The following is a 14,884-nucleotide window of genomic DNA, read 5'->3' on the forward strand; positions in this document are numbered from 1 at the left end:
AATGCAAAAATGGGAAAAGAGGCGGAGCTGATGGAGGGGCTGTTACAGTTGGAACAAGTGAACCAATGTAGCTACTAGCTAACTTAGCCAACCTAAGAAGCTAATGTGACAGTGAGAGCATCCTGTCACTGTATCCCGATTGATCATGCACCCTGGCTACTTGGCCACGGGAATGTCCCTTTGCATGACTCTCACCGAGGAGTCTGGGGATTGAATCCCGCCCGGGCCCTCGCTTCCCCACCTTGCCAGACTAAGAAGGAGCTCCGAGGACCGGGGTAGCCCACCCACACGGACAACTGGCTTTGGTGCAACGCTGTAGTCTTGCTGGTCATCTGTGGAGATCTATTATGGACTTGGACTGTTAAAATACAAGCAAAGCCTCAGACCGCTGCAATCGTAGCCGGTGCTGTGGCCTTTTACATCAGCTCAAGCACAACGATTGGAGATCAACGGGACATTAGCTATGGTAACCCGAAGCTAACAGTGTTTTTCCAAGCGTTCTTAGCAAGAAAAACACGGTAGAGCGACTTCAAAGTGAAGGCACCTCCAGCCTGCTTCGTAAAGAAATCATAACTAGGTAAGATGACTGAAGATATCGGGTTTTGCTGGTCCCCCACAGTCAAAGATCCACGAGTCTGTCATTGTCGATTCTCTGCCCGAAAATGGGACTGTAGACTCGGCTACCGGAGCTGTGTCAACACTGAGCCAAAAGCAGAGTTGATGCTCAAAGAGCCAGGACCATCGACAGCAGTCTGCAGCGATACATGCCAGACATATCCAACATGTCACCAGTCTATCACGGGGACACAGAGATAAACAATCATTCACACACACACACACACACACACACACACACACACACACACACACGCACGCACGCACGAACGCACGCACGCACGCACGCACGCATGCACACACACACACACACTAAAGTCAGAGGTTCGTTAATACCACGGCATCCAGAACGATAATGAATCGCACATGCGAGAAGCCCCCGCGCACTGATTCTATCCGCCAATCGGAGGCTCTCCCTAATGGTAGGTGTGCTTTTAATCCAGCCAGTCAGTCAGCAGTAGGCGTGTCGGCCCTGTTTGGCTCCAGGCAGACCTTCTCGAAAGAGGGGCTGAAAAGATGTCAGGAAAATCCTAAAATAGAAATCTCCCAACACAGTCCAGGTGGAGTGGAGCTGATGCTAATGTAAGTAAGCCTATACATTTTTAGTAGATGATTCTAGTATGATAAAAGTAATTTTGGTCTCATCATCACTAAACCCAAATCTGCCACCTGCTGACTTAAATTTATCTCCTTAAAATGCAAACTCTATTTTAATTAATTTAATAGGTGTTAAAATATTGTAATTTCAGTATAAAATAAAACATAATTTTCTCCATAATCAAACAGCCCTACTTGCATCTGGGACATGGTTAGCCCCTATTTTACACTGCACATCAACAGTGCAGAACATTGGTGGAACGTTGTATTTGTGAGCTTCGATGCGGCCCATTACACACCTGGAGACTCTTGGCTGGGGATCAGCTTACTTGCTGGACTCGCAAGATCAAAAAATCCCTCAAGACTTTTGCCATCCTCCGCACTTAACTTGCAAGATCACAACAATGACATTACACTGTATTTTGCACATTGTTACTGCTACTTTGTGTGCTGTAGAAGCCATTTTATTCTGTGTCCCTCTAGTTTTACCCAGATCCTGTTATTCAGCTTTGGCTCTGTGTGAAATGCACATCTGAGAAAAAATATACATTTTATCAAAAATGTGTGATTTTTTTTATTCAGCATTTTGGTCTAAATTATCTGGGTAAAGATTAAAATATCAGAAGTAAAGAAGAGGGTAAATCAGAGTCTGGGGTGGACCCCTTGTGGGCTGGGTCTCCTTCCATGTGAAGTATGCACGCCTCTGGTATGAATGACATATTCCTATATTAATCAAAACTGCAACATTACTTTAGAAATGCAGACCGAAGGTTGATGAAGTGAGCATTTTGAGTGAAGCTCCGCAGAGGCAGAAGTGTAGTGGTGAGTAGCAACAGAGAGGCGACCTGCTGCAGTTGTGTGAGGGCGCCGCTGGGTGAGTCCCTCTCTCTACTACCTCGATCTCCACAGCTCCTTTTTCCCAAAGAAAAGAAGAGGAGATCTAGGTCCAGGGAGGAGGAGGGCCGCCGCCATTATCGGAAAGCTGACAGAAATCCCACTTTCACACACGCAGTCTGTCCACCAGATTTCACCGGGACACCAGTGAACTGCGTTGCAGCAGGAACATTGTTTTAAAGGAAACGCCGCTGCGATTACAACAGACTCCGTGTTGTCTCGTGGCCGGTCCAGCGTTAATATGTGGACACAACAATGGACAGAATAATTATTGAAAAAGCAACGTGGTGAACACAGAGGAAGGCGACCTGAAGCAGACTTTTTTTACACCCCTGAATCTCGCTAGAGGAAGACAAGAAGCATCTTTGCCGAAATAAAACTGCATCGCTCTTTTGTTTGGGACATTTATTTCCACCCCGGTGTTTGATTGCAACAATAAAACGGTGTTAAGGGAAACTAAGCTGAAGAATCTAGACATGGGTGATGAAGATTAATTTCAGTCTGTCGCGCCGACCGCTGTGATTTCTGTGAATGGTTCCGACTCGGAGCGGTAATTCTGCGGTTTTTGCTTTTTGCACATCGGGCGGCGGAGAGGGCTGCGGCAAGAGCTGGCCTGGCAGATGCGAGAGGAGAAAGGGAGAAACGCGATGGTATGTACAAGCCCTCTCCTCCTCTTTATTGGCTCTTTCATAGTGAAGATGAATACGGCTACACCCTACACACACACACCCGTATGCTCCCCTTAATCGGTGTGTGTTTAGAAGGCAGGTCATCTATCCCAGATCCAGGCGGTGCATGTCGGCATCAGGCCTAGCGTGGTCAGCCCCTCTGTGTGCACCCTGAAGCCCATGTTCACGCTCCTCTGCAGAACACGGGCCGCTTCTTTGCACGGGCCGCAGCTGCTCCAGAGTTGCCAGATAAAAGTCGTTTCTGCAGGTTTTTAGCGTGCAGGGAACTTGTGTGTTTTGATCCAGGCCTAGCTCAGCTGGCCTGGCTGCTTTTGACCCCGTTTGTCTTCACTGAAAAGGGCAGCACACGTGATGGGTTAATGCTTTAAATATCACAACATGCTTCATCCTACATCAGCATAATCTGTCACTTCAAATAATAATGAGACAACGTTTGTAACATATACATCAGAAGCTATACTGGAAGCAGTTATCAGTGCATTAAAGTAGAAGGGGTGAACAAGTTCAATGCCCCCCCAGCTTTAAATGGTATTGTGTGATCATCTTGTACATGGAGGTGCACATGGAAGCTGCTGTTTTATTTAGTCTCTCCAAAAGATGCTTGGGATAAAAATGGAGACTGGGCTCAGTGGGCTGTCAACGACAGAGTCATTTAAATGCTTGTCACTCCGCTTACTGATCAGCTGATAATGTCACTTGAAGAGCACAACTCCCAAACTGTTTGTTCTTAGATTTTTTTTTTGCTCCTTATCTGATATAGGAATTTAAAGAGTATTCCTCCATTTTCTAAAATATTAAAATGTCATGATCAGATTGCTTATCTCAAAATTTCACCACATGTTTAGGCAAATGAATAAATTTGATTCACGATCCGACCAAAAAAAGTAGGAAAAACCAACAAAGACATGCAGATTTAAGTAACATTTTTCTTAATAAAAGTGGTTTTTAACACAATCATGTCAGACCATGACCCACCTTTTTTAAAAGAAAAAAAAACCCGATCAATTCAACCACATATCCTTTTGGATGAAGGCCTTTAAAAAAACATAAATTCTTATTCTGTTTTTTACCCATCGTACAGTACAGCAAGAATCCATGTGGCTTCTCAGAGGAGATATAGCTGTTTGGCATCACCGTTCTTGTGACTTGGCTCTCATTATGCTTTGCTACTGACTATGAATGATGCCAACAACAACACTTCTTGATAACAAATTGAAGCTGTGCAATAATACTGTTAATGAAGTGATTTCACACTCCTCACAATTAACTGCTGCTTGGAAAGGGTCAAACGTGGTGCATGATTAAACCAAAGAGCCAGCATAAGGTGTTATGTGGCCTTCAATAATGACCTTACTAGGTCCTTTGGAAATAAAGAAAAGGGACAAAGAATGGGACCACATTACTCTATAGTCAATTAAAGTTGATTATTGTAGTTTGTATTTGTGCTTGTCAGACAACATATGGAAGATTGTTTTTTTATTTACATGGTCTCTTAATATGTACAAAAGTTAAATGTACTGTGTTTGCCTGATTTGATATTTGCAAATGTATTTTTTCCTTATTTTAATTTTTGATTGTCTGACCCCCCCCCCCCCCTTTTCTTTTGCCAGGATTTGATTCTTATAATGGATGAATGAAAGGACCTACTGCTACTGCACTGTTATTTGTCAATACAATTCAGTTTATTTATATAGCGCCAAATCACGACGAGTCATCTCAAGGCACTTCACGAAGTAAACATTCCAATACAGTTCAGTTCATTAAGCCAACCAGTAAAAAGTTTCCTACAAAAGGAACCCAGCAAATTGCATCGAGTCACTGACAGGCATCAGTTCCTTTACAGCAATCCTCATACTGAGCAAGCATGATATATAACTGAAGCCTGGCGGAAGCAAGAGCAATCTGATCTCTTCTGTGGCTCAGCGTTTTTATGGACAAACATAAGTGAACAATTTCATACAGAGCCAGTTTATGGCAGGATGAGATTCAGAGGACTATGATGGCGAAAAAGCAAGATGCACGATCACCCATATACAACCTTGTTGTGGTGGGTTTGTCAGGAACAGAAAAAGAGAAGGGGCAATGTGGGGTTGGAAAATCCTGTTTGTGTAATAGATATGTGCGACCAAGTGCTGATGATTTCTACCTGGATCACACATCGGTGTTAAGCACCAGTGACTTTGGGGGGCGAGTGGTTAACAATGATCACTTTCTGTTTTGGGGAGAGGTGTCTCGGGTCCTGGAGGAGGGGCCTGAATGCAGGTTGCATGTTGTGGAGCAAACTGAATTTATTGATGACCAGACATTTCAGCCACACCGTAGCACTGCTATGCAGCCCTATATCAAACGAGCAGCTGGAACCAAGTTGGCCTCAGCAGAGAAGCTGATGTACTTCTGCACAGATCAACTGGGTCTGGAACAAGATTTCGAGCAAAAGCAAATGCCAGAGGGCAAGCTGCAGGTTGATGGCTTCCTGCTTTGTGTTGACGTGAGCCGGGGCATGAATCGCAACTTTGATGATCAGCTGAAATTTGTCTCAAACCTATATGGACAGCTTAGTAAAACCAAGAAGCCCATTGTTTTGGTGCTCACCAAATGTGATGAAGGAGTTGAACGCTACATCAAAGATGCGCATACCTTTGCCATAACAAAGAAAAACCTACCAGTAGTTGAGACTTCTGCACGCTCAAATATAAATGTGGATCTTGCCTTCCTCACATTGGTTCAGCTTATCGATAGGAGCAGGGGCAAGCCCAAAATCATTCCTTATTTTGAAGCCCTAAAGCTCCAAAGTCAGCAAATAGCCTCTGCCAAGGATCGCTATGAATGGCTGATCAACCGCATTGTAAAGAATCACAATGAAACCTGGTTAAACGCCAGCCGAAGAATGAACACCTCACCAGAGTACAAGGAATATGTCTTCTTGGAAGGAACTGCTAAATGCAAAAAGCTTTTTCAACAGCATGTTTATCGTCTGAAACAGGAGCATATTGAGAGGCGTCGCAAAATATATTTAAGCACTCTTCCATTAGCACTCAGTTCTTTGGTGCCAGACCTTGATGAGATTGATCAGTTGAGCTGGTCTGGAGTGCAGAAGGTGCTAGAGTCCAAGCAACACTTTACCCACTGGTTTGTTGTTTTGGAGGATTCACCATGGGAAGACACATCCCACATTGATAACATGGAAGATGAACGGATCCCCTCAGACCTTCTGGAGACTGGTGAAGCAGAAGACATATTTAATGCTCACCTGGAACATCTGCGTAATGAGTGTAGGCGTGCAGAAATACGACAGGAGTTTAAGCAAAAGTTAGCTTCCTCCCCCTTTGTCACACCTGGTAAACCTTGGGAGGAAGCCCGAAGCTTCATCATGAACGAAGAGTTCTACCAGTGGCTTGAGGAGCCTGAGTACTTGGACCTGTACAACCGGCATCAGAAGGAGATTATTGATCGTGCTAAAGAAGACTTTCAGGAGCTTTTGCTTGAGTACTCGGAGCTTTTTTATGAACTTGAAGTGGATGCCAAGCCAAGCAAAGAGAAAATGGGAGCAATTCAAGAGGTTCTGGGGGAGGAACCAAGGTTTAAAACCTTACAAAAGCTTCCTGCAGAAAGAGATGCTCTTGTGTTGAAGCATATCCACTTTGTTTATCACCCCACAAAAGAGACCTGTCCTAGTAGTCCTCACTGTGGAGACTCTAAAATTGAACAAATCCTTGCTTCACGTTTTCCCATGTGTTACCCCTTCTTTGATGTGAAAGCTCATTTTGGGGACACTAAAGCTGACAGAATTAACCTTGTCATACTAGGGAAGGATGGACTTGCCAGAGAATTTGCCAATGAGATTAGAACTCTCTGCACAAACGATGACTGGTATGTGTTAGATGGGAAGATGTATGAGTTGACACTGCGGCCCATTGAGGGAAATGTACGTCTTCCAGTAAATTCCTTCCACACCCCCACCTTCACCCCCCATGGATGTCTATGTCTGTATAATTCAAAAGAGTCCCTTACCTATGTGGTGGAAAGCCTTGAGCGACTTAGAGAATCGACCCTTGGTCGAAGGGATAGCCAGCTGGCACAGCTGCCTACATTTCTTCTTTTAGTCACTAAAAGAGGTGTAGGGTCATATGTTGACATAGGTGGAGACACTGCCTTAAACCTAATAACACAGGGACAGCAGGTTGCAAGGAGACTACAGTGTAGCTTTTTAGACCCTGCCTCTCCTGGTGTTGGCTATGGACATAATGTAAATGAGACTCAAATTAACCAGGTGCTGAGGGGTCTGCTTGATGTTAGGAGGAGCACATCTTTTAGTAGCAGCTCTCCACCCCTCTTCTCTGAGCCTCCAGGTCTCAGAGACTCTCCCCATCAGCCAGTCCAGGAGGCAGACCTTCGCATTGTCATGTGCTTAATGTGTGGAGATTCCTATGACATTGAGCAGCTCCTGTCTCCATTCCTCATGCATCAGTACTGCAGGCCTATGTCTAATAGTGGTACCTCTGTGCTGTTGGAGCAGACAGTTGGTGGACACAAGCTGGCTATAGAGCTCTCTCTACTCTCATATCATGCCTCATTCACTTTGCGAAAGAGCAGGTTAGTTCATGGCTACATTGCTGTTTATTCAGTCACCCGAAAAGCCTCTCTGGAGACTCTGTGCGCATTCTTGTGTGAGGTTCAGGACATCATCCCCATTCAGCTGTTGGCAGTAAGAGATAGCCAGGTTGAGCTCATTGACAGTGAATTTGCCTGTGAACAACAGATTCAAGGAGAGGAGCTAGCTCATGAGATTGAGGGCCGTTTCAATAGTGTGGTTTGTGGATCTGGAGGAGTGGTGGGGGGTCTGCATAGGATAGAAATGTTCCATTCATTTCTGATGGAGGTGGTAGAGAAACGCAACATTGTGGAGGCCACACACATGTACGATAATGTTGCAGAAGCATGCACCAATGAAAATGTGTATTCCCCACGGTGCATATCTCCCAGTCCCGTCACCATGTTTGTGGATTCAGAAGATGATGTAGAGCCATCTCCACCATACTATGATGGAACACTCTCTTCACACAGTGGGAGTTTCAATGTGCCTGATCTGGATTCCAGTGATATCTCTGTCATATCTGATATCAGGGACTTTGAGAACAAGCTCAATAACAAAATATCCCCCCAAGTGAGAGGTAAGCCAGGTTTTGACTTCCGGAAGGTGAGTCGTAACCCATACATCGATACACTAGGTCATCGTCGTTCCCTGCCCTCTGCTGTTACTTGGGTTCCTGGTGGGGATGTGAGTTATGACCCCTCAGACTATGCTGAACCCATTGATGCAGTTTCGAAGCCTCGCCCTAGCAATGAAGAGATCATTTACTCAGTTCCACATGACAGCACACAAGGCAAAATCATCACTATACGTAACTCCAACAGGATGCATTCAAATGGAAATGGTTCAGACAGTGAAGCAGACAGTAGCTCTCTGGAGCGAAGAAGGAAATTCTCAGCAGTCGGGGTAAAGCCTCGTCTGTATCGCGATCGCTCCAAGCGGCTTGGCAAGTTCAGTACTTTCCGCACAAGCTTCATCGGCAGTGATGATGAAATGGGAGCCCTTTCAAAGTCTAAAGAAGATGACTTTGGGACTTTGAAAGGTGACAGTCTTGGTAACGAGGAGAGTGAGGACCCAAAGAAGAGGAACATTCTCAAGAGTCTCAGACGAACAGCCAAGGTGCGTAGTGTTCCAACATTTTTATTGACTTTTATATCAGAATGGTGAATGTGCCTTAAATGGTTTTTTCTATCCAAGTCCAACTACAGAATTTGTGAGTATTTGCAGATAAAGCCTTCTGGTGTCAGTTATTATTTTTGTTTGAATCTCATCAGACCTCCAATCCACTTTTCCGACAGAAAACAAGAACAAAACCCCGCCCAAGTATTCCTAAACCCATGGAGAGCAGTTACTTTGGAGTTCCCCTGGTGAGTGTGGTTTCCCCAGACAGACCGATTCCACTCTTCATTGAGAAGTGTGTACGCTTCATTGAAACCACAGGTGAGCTTTTTTCAATATAAGGTCACAATGTCAGCTTGTATTAATGGTATAGTGTAAATCTCAGCTCTCAAGACCTCAAAGTTCATATCATGCAGAATTACGTTATATCATACACACTAAAGGGTTGAAAAATTTCAAGAGTCAAGTTTCTAAAAACTAAACAGGTCTACAAAATGAGGTGGGAATTTATTTACTCCTGTAAAATTCTTGATATAGCCTAGGATAACCACCACTTCCCAAATGAAATAAGAAGCGACACCAAAGACAAAGTTTTTTGGAGAGACCATCAGCAAAAAGTAGATGTGAAAGCTCACTTTGGGGACACCAATGCCTATAGAACAAAAGAAGCTGACTGTACGGAGTTATTTAATGTCTCATAAAGCAGGGGAACTAAAACGGGTCAGTTCACCGAAGCTAGTCTTTCTTTAAAAGTAAATTGCAGCTGTCAATTAATACTCATCCTCCGCTAATCATTTCCTGGAGTAATACATCTTTGGCAGATCTGCTATATAAGCTGAATGATTTAAGTTGATGTGTTGATTCAAATTGGCTGCTGATGCAGGCACAGCTTTGTATTAAAATGTTCTTATTCTACTGGGATCAGTGCTGACTCATTAGTAAAAGTCTTTCAAATGGCCATATGTACTGAAATAAGCAGTAATGATGTTAGCTGCCATCCGATGTTCCATGAGACATATTGAAAAGCTGAACTGTTGAACAACTCAGAGCAGATGAAGGTTACAGCGCACATTCTTTCTTGTAAAGCCAACGTGACTCACTTCAGACTTGAAAATGTACTTGTTTATTATTCAACACCCATCATTAATGATGCCACTAAAGCAGACTTTCTTTTTTAACACAGCCACAGCTTTGTAGGTTTGTAAATGTAACCCTTGCCAGTGAAAGCTAATTTCTAAGGATGCTCTGACCACTTGATTATTATTTATTTATTTGGTTAATCTTTTCATGCTGAGCTGACATCTGCTGATGACAGATTTCTTTATGCGCTCATCTGCTCCGGGCATACCGGTCACTCACAAAGTCAAACTTAAAGATTAGGAAGTAGCCATTAATGTTTAAGGAGACTTAATGCTTCTGAGTAGGTTTAACGTTTGTTTAAATTTCTGTATCTGCAAAAGCTAAAAAAGTAGGAATGCACAATATATCGGCATCAATATTAGCATCGGCAGATGTTAGTCATCTTTGAACATATCGGTATCGGCCCGATGAATAAAACTGGGCCGATATTAACAACAGATATTTCTTCCATCTTGTTTCTATTTCTTCATCTGTTTCAGAGGGTGGGGGGTGGTGTGTATTTGTTCAGTCATGTGACAGTGATTGTAATCATCTCTGAAGCGTAAATGTGTGTGTACATAATAACGTAAATTCAGCTTTAATCCTTTTCATTCTATACAAAATCTGCTGATTTTAGAACCATTAATGTCAGTATATCGGTATTGGCAAAAATCGGTTATAGGCCATAACAGTGATATTAATATTTGATATCGGTATCGGCCCAAAAATTTCATATCGGTGCATCACTAAAAGAAGGTGTATTTGGAGCCTGGGAGGCATCATAAAGAACCAGAGGCCTAAACGACTTGTGTCAGAGGAAGGCTTCGTTGAGCATTTGCTACCCTAGCACAGTTAAACTGCAGAGCAGGAAATGATCTAACTAGTTTTTTATTTTATTATTTTTTTATCTTATCAATTAGCCATCAAAACAGGCCTTTTTTCAGATTTCAATATGATGGAAAGAAATCAGAAGATGAGGATGTATTAAATTAAGTGTCTCTCCAGAAGCTGCCAGCAGCTGTACTGTCGTGTGTGTTTGCAGAAGAGCTAATAAAGTGTTTGTGCTTTGCCTGTTTCCCACTGTGATGCCCCACCCACATCTTCCCGCTGCTTCTTCTTTCTCCTTCAGGCCTGAACACCGAAGGTTTGTACCGTGTGAGTGGCAACAAGTCAGAGATGGAAAGCATGCAAAAGCAGTTCGAACAGGGTGAGTTGCTCGTCGGGATTCTTTGAAACAGTTGCTTCCCGTGTAATTATGTCATTGTCTAGTCAAAACATAAATAGTTATCAAAGGAAAGTGACAATCAGCTGATGAAAGTTGTTAATGATCCATTTAGTTTCTGTTGTGATCTCTTTAACTGTGTCTTTGTTCTTGTGCAGACCACGGATTAGACCTGGTGGAGAAAGACTTTTCTATAAACACTGTGGCAGGAGCTCTCAAAAGCTTCTTCTCAGAACTGCCTGAGCCTCTGGTGCCTTGTGCTCTGCAGGTGGACCTATTGGACGCGTTCAGTAAGCAAACACTGCTGGGATGGGAGGGTCTTCACTTGGACATAAAAAGATAATTTCATAAGAAGGAAAGTGGGCTGGGAAGGTTTGCTTTGCTTTCATTTGATGTGTTTTTAGTGCTTAGTGTGAGAACCGTTCTCCTGATAGTGTAGAGACACAGCTTAGCTTAGAGCTGATTGTGTTGGATTACAAGACCTCAGCAGTGACAGAAGCGTCTGTGTTTGCAGAGATCAACGACAGAGAACAGAGGCTTTATACCATGAAGGATGTCCTAAGGAAGTTCCCCAAGGAGAATTATGATGCCTTTAAATACGTAGTGAGCCACTTACACAAGTAAGTTTTCAGTCTGAAAACCATTTAAGTGTTGGGTCGTCTTCTGTTTGTTTTGATGAAAGTTAATGTGGTTTTGTGTGTTTTCCCAGGGTGAGCCAGTTTAACAGGGTGAACCTAATGACCAGTGAAAACTTGTCCATCTGTTTCTGGCCCACCCTCATGAGGCCAGACTTCTCCACGATGGACGCCCTGACTGCCACACGCACCTACCAGACAATCATCGAGAGCTTCATCCACCAGTGTGCATTTTTCTTCTACAACCAGCCTCTGCTTGACTCCCCCACGGGCCTCGGGGGCCTCCCTGCCTCACCCACCACCACCCTCAGCGGGAGCTCTGCCTACTCTTGTTACCGCTCCTCCCCCCCCCACACTGCCGCTCACTTTAGCCCTCTGCAGCAGTCCCCACCCACCACCCCACAGTCACCCCTGAAGTCCCTGCTTCCTCCCCTCCACCAGCACCCCCACTCCCACCATTCTCCTGCTGAACAAGAGACACTGTGAGAGACATTGAATCCATGTGTGCCCATGTTGATGCCGGACCTTATCACTAAGACATGCACGCACACACACACACACACACGCACGCACGCACGCACGCACACACACACACACGCACACACGCACACACACACACACACACACACACACGCACACACACAATAGGAAGAATCAAACAAACAAAAGCACGTTCACCCTTCAGTTTCGATCGTGGACAACCTAGGTTATCGAGATGTTAGGTGGGACGCGTGAGAGGTGAGAAGATACAGGAACTGCTGTTTGTGGTCATAGCTATGTGAAACGTGGCAGGCTTTGATGATCAGCAGACACTTGTGCCCTCTAAGCATCAGATGTCTGGTCACTGTCGGAGCGCACCTCTCGTCATTCAACAACCACCACTTATCCTACACTACTAAGAAATGGACACCTCCAACTCAAGCTGAAAGAGATGATTTGTGGCCACCATGTTTTTAAAATGACTTTTGTTTTCATGTTTTTTTTTTTTTAAAGTACTGCCACTGGATTAATGGACCGGTCCTCTGGAGGTCCTTTGGGAAGCGATTTGCTCCACGGTCGCAGAGGTTCCTCTGTGTTTTCTCTCATTAGCTCTACCTGAGGGCTCTGCATTGAGAGAGAAGGGAAAGTAGTGGGGGGGTGGGGGGTCGGTTTTAACATCCAGGGATGCACTTTAATTACCACTGTTTTTTTTTCCTTTTATACATACGGTTTTCTTGTTTGTGTTTAAATTTCACAACCATACCCATCGCCTCAGAGCTTCTGGCAGATCAGAATTTGTTTACATCAAAACTCATTTTTGTGTCCGCAAACTTATCCGAAGCACTTTTTTTGATTAAAAATGAAGAAATGCCACATTGGTTAATTGTCCATATTGTAAGTTTAGTGGTTGAATGTGGCATGAGTGCAGGCTTGTACAACAAGATAATTTTTGTTTTGAAATGGAGAAAACATCTTTTATTTGGATCAAGTTTTCTCCTTTCAGGTCGATGAATCTGAACCGTGTTCCGCGTTGATTCAGCAGTGTGAGAAATAGTTTTTCGTCCTCTTTTCTAGCCATTTGTTGATCAGACTGGACATTCAGGAACTCTGTTTTAACTTTGTCTGCCGTCAGTGAAGGAGAAACTGCTAGAGTCATACGTTACACATTTGCATTACTATTATCTGGTGTCCAAGGAAACCAAATGCTTGAAACATGATGGGTTGCTGGATGTGTTGTGCTGTCTATCAAATCAAGCTCTTTGTATTCATGTAATATTAAGAACCTTAAACTCAGAAGGTTTAGTAATCTCAGCGCTGTTACTGCTACGTCCTGCTAAACCACAAACTGAGCACGAGAAACATTTGTGACTGGGACACTAGGAAGCATCACTGGCTGTCTACCTGCTCTAGTTGATTAGTTTTATGCTGGCATATTGCTTTTCATTCCTCTTGACAACAAAAGCAGCACATTTTTTGTGGCAGCTCTGCTAAAATGAAGGCCCTGTTACTATCTGTTAAAAAAAGAGGAAGCATCCTGCTGTTTTTCAACTGTAAAATAAAAAAAGACAACCACGCTGGAGGATGGTGGTTGTGTCATGGTTCCCATTTACAACCACGACCAGATTTGTCAAGTTATTAGTTGTGTTAACATTTGGGATCATCAGCTACTGGCATGGACGTAGTTTTGACTTTGGGAGTGAGTGGGGGAGGGATCTTTACAGTAAGTTCTGACGGGTTTCAACACAAGTGGTTGTTTTCCGCTTGATCTTAGTGCTCAACCAGTGTCCATTTAATATAGCGTAATATTGATTTTGGATGGTAAACGTGCAAAGGACAAAAATGGACTTAGGAAAAAGTGGGGGGGACATGCCCCCCCCCCCCCAAAAAAAAATAAATCAAGTACGTCCATGGCTACTGGTACACCTGGGATTGGGAAGAAAGGAAAATTCTCCTCATTCTGTTTTGAGCTTGAATCTAACATTTCAACTGGCAGAGAAACAACCAGGCAACTTTCCCATTTCAACACGATTCTTTAGGAGTGTATAATGTTGCTGCTTGACAGAACTGAGGCAAATCTGCCCATCAGTGATCAACGAGTGGGAGCACAGTCCACTGTAGTGGTTATTTGTATGTTTGGGAACGCCACCCTTTAGTCAATGGTAGAAAACATTTCTAGTGTGTATTTCAATTATTGGAAGTCCATTTTTACAATTTTTGTGAATGGTTCAAGGCCACCTGAGTTTAGTGCATGATTTAAAAGAGAATAAAAAAAACATGTTAAGGAAGAAAGCCTCTTGTTATAAAATGTAAAATTAGTACAAAACCAATAATTAAACGATTTAGGTGAAACACGGAACATATGATGAAAATGGTCTGACCGAGAATAATGTTTGAAGATGAAGGCCTTATGTGAACTGTACGATAGTTAATAAATTAAATCTTGTTAAAAAACAATGTGTACATGTTCTAATTTATCTCTTATTCAATCTATGTCGGAAACCTCAAGAAACTTGAGTGTTATTGTAAAAAAGGCATTTAAAAATTCTGATATGACAATAAAAATGGAGAAATTTGACTGAAGGTATATAATTAAAAACCGTAGAAGTAGAGAGGAGGACTTGTCTAGTCTCCTGCACTCAAACATGAAAATGTTTTATATAATAACTTTGGTTCTGTATGAACGACCTGTTAAAGGAACAGCGGTTCAAACTGAGCTAGCATCTGTGCTGGGTGGGGCACAGAATACAAAGCAGATTTAGAGGTGTGTTTCGCTGTTTTTAAATCCATTTCAAATTGTAATTGTTCACGCTCAGTTTTCCATGTAGGCTGAACATGAAAATAGTCTCCACCTACCTCCTGCATTATCTTCAGATAGAAAATAGACGGTGAATCTCTAGCATTAGAAAATCCTGACAGATTTACA

The 14,884-nt window shown here is 43.2% G+C and overlaps 1 protein-coding gene across 1 annotated transcript; it reads left to right on the plus strand.

Moving 5' to 3' along the window:
• The first annotated feature begins 4,565 nt into the window (after positions 1-4,565).
• arhgap35b (Rho GTPase activating protein 35b) lies at positions 4,566-12,121 on the plus strand. Its single transcript, XM_015960999.3, has 6 exons — positions 4,566-8,505; positions 8,685-8,826; positions 10,754-10,831; positions 11,005-11,136; positions 11,361-11,466; positions 11,556-12,121. Exons 1-6 carry the CDS (start codon positions 4,792-4,794, stop codon positions 11,965-11,967), a joined length of 4,584 nt encoding a protein of 1,527 aa, XP_015816485.1. The 5' UTR covers positions 4,566-4,791; the 3' UTR covers positions 11,968-12,121.
• Positions 12,122-14,884: the final 2,763 nt, after the last annotated feature.

This window comes from Nothobranchius furzeri, chromosome 10, assembly GCF_043380555.1.
Source record: "Nothobranchius furzeri strain GRZ-AD chromosome 10, NfurGRZ-RIMD1, whole genome shotgun sequence".
NCBI classification, from domain to species: Eukaryota; Metazoa; Chordata; class Actinopteri; order Cyprinodontiformes; family Nothobranchiidae; genus Nothobranchius; species Nothobranchius furzeri.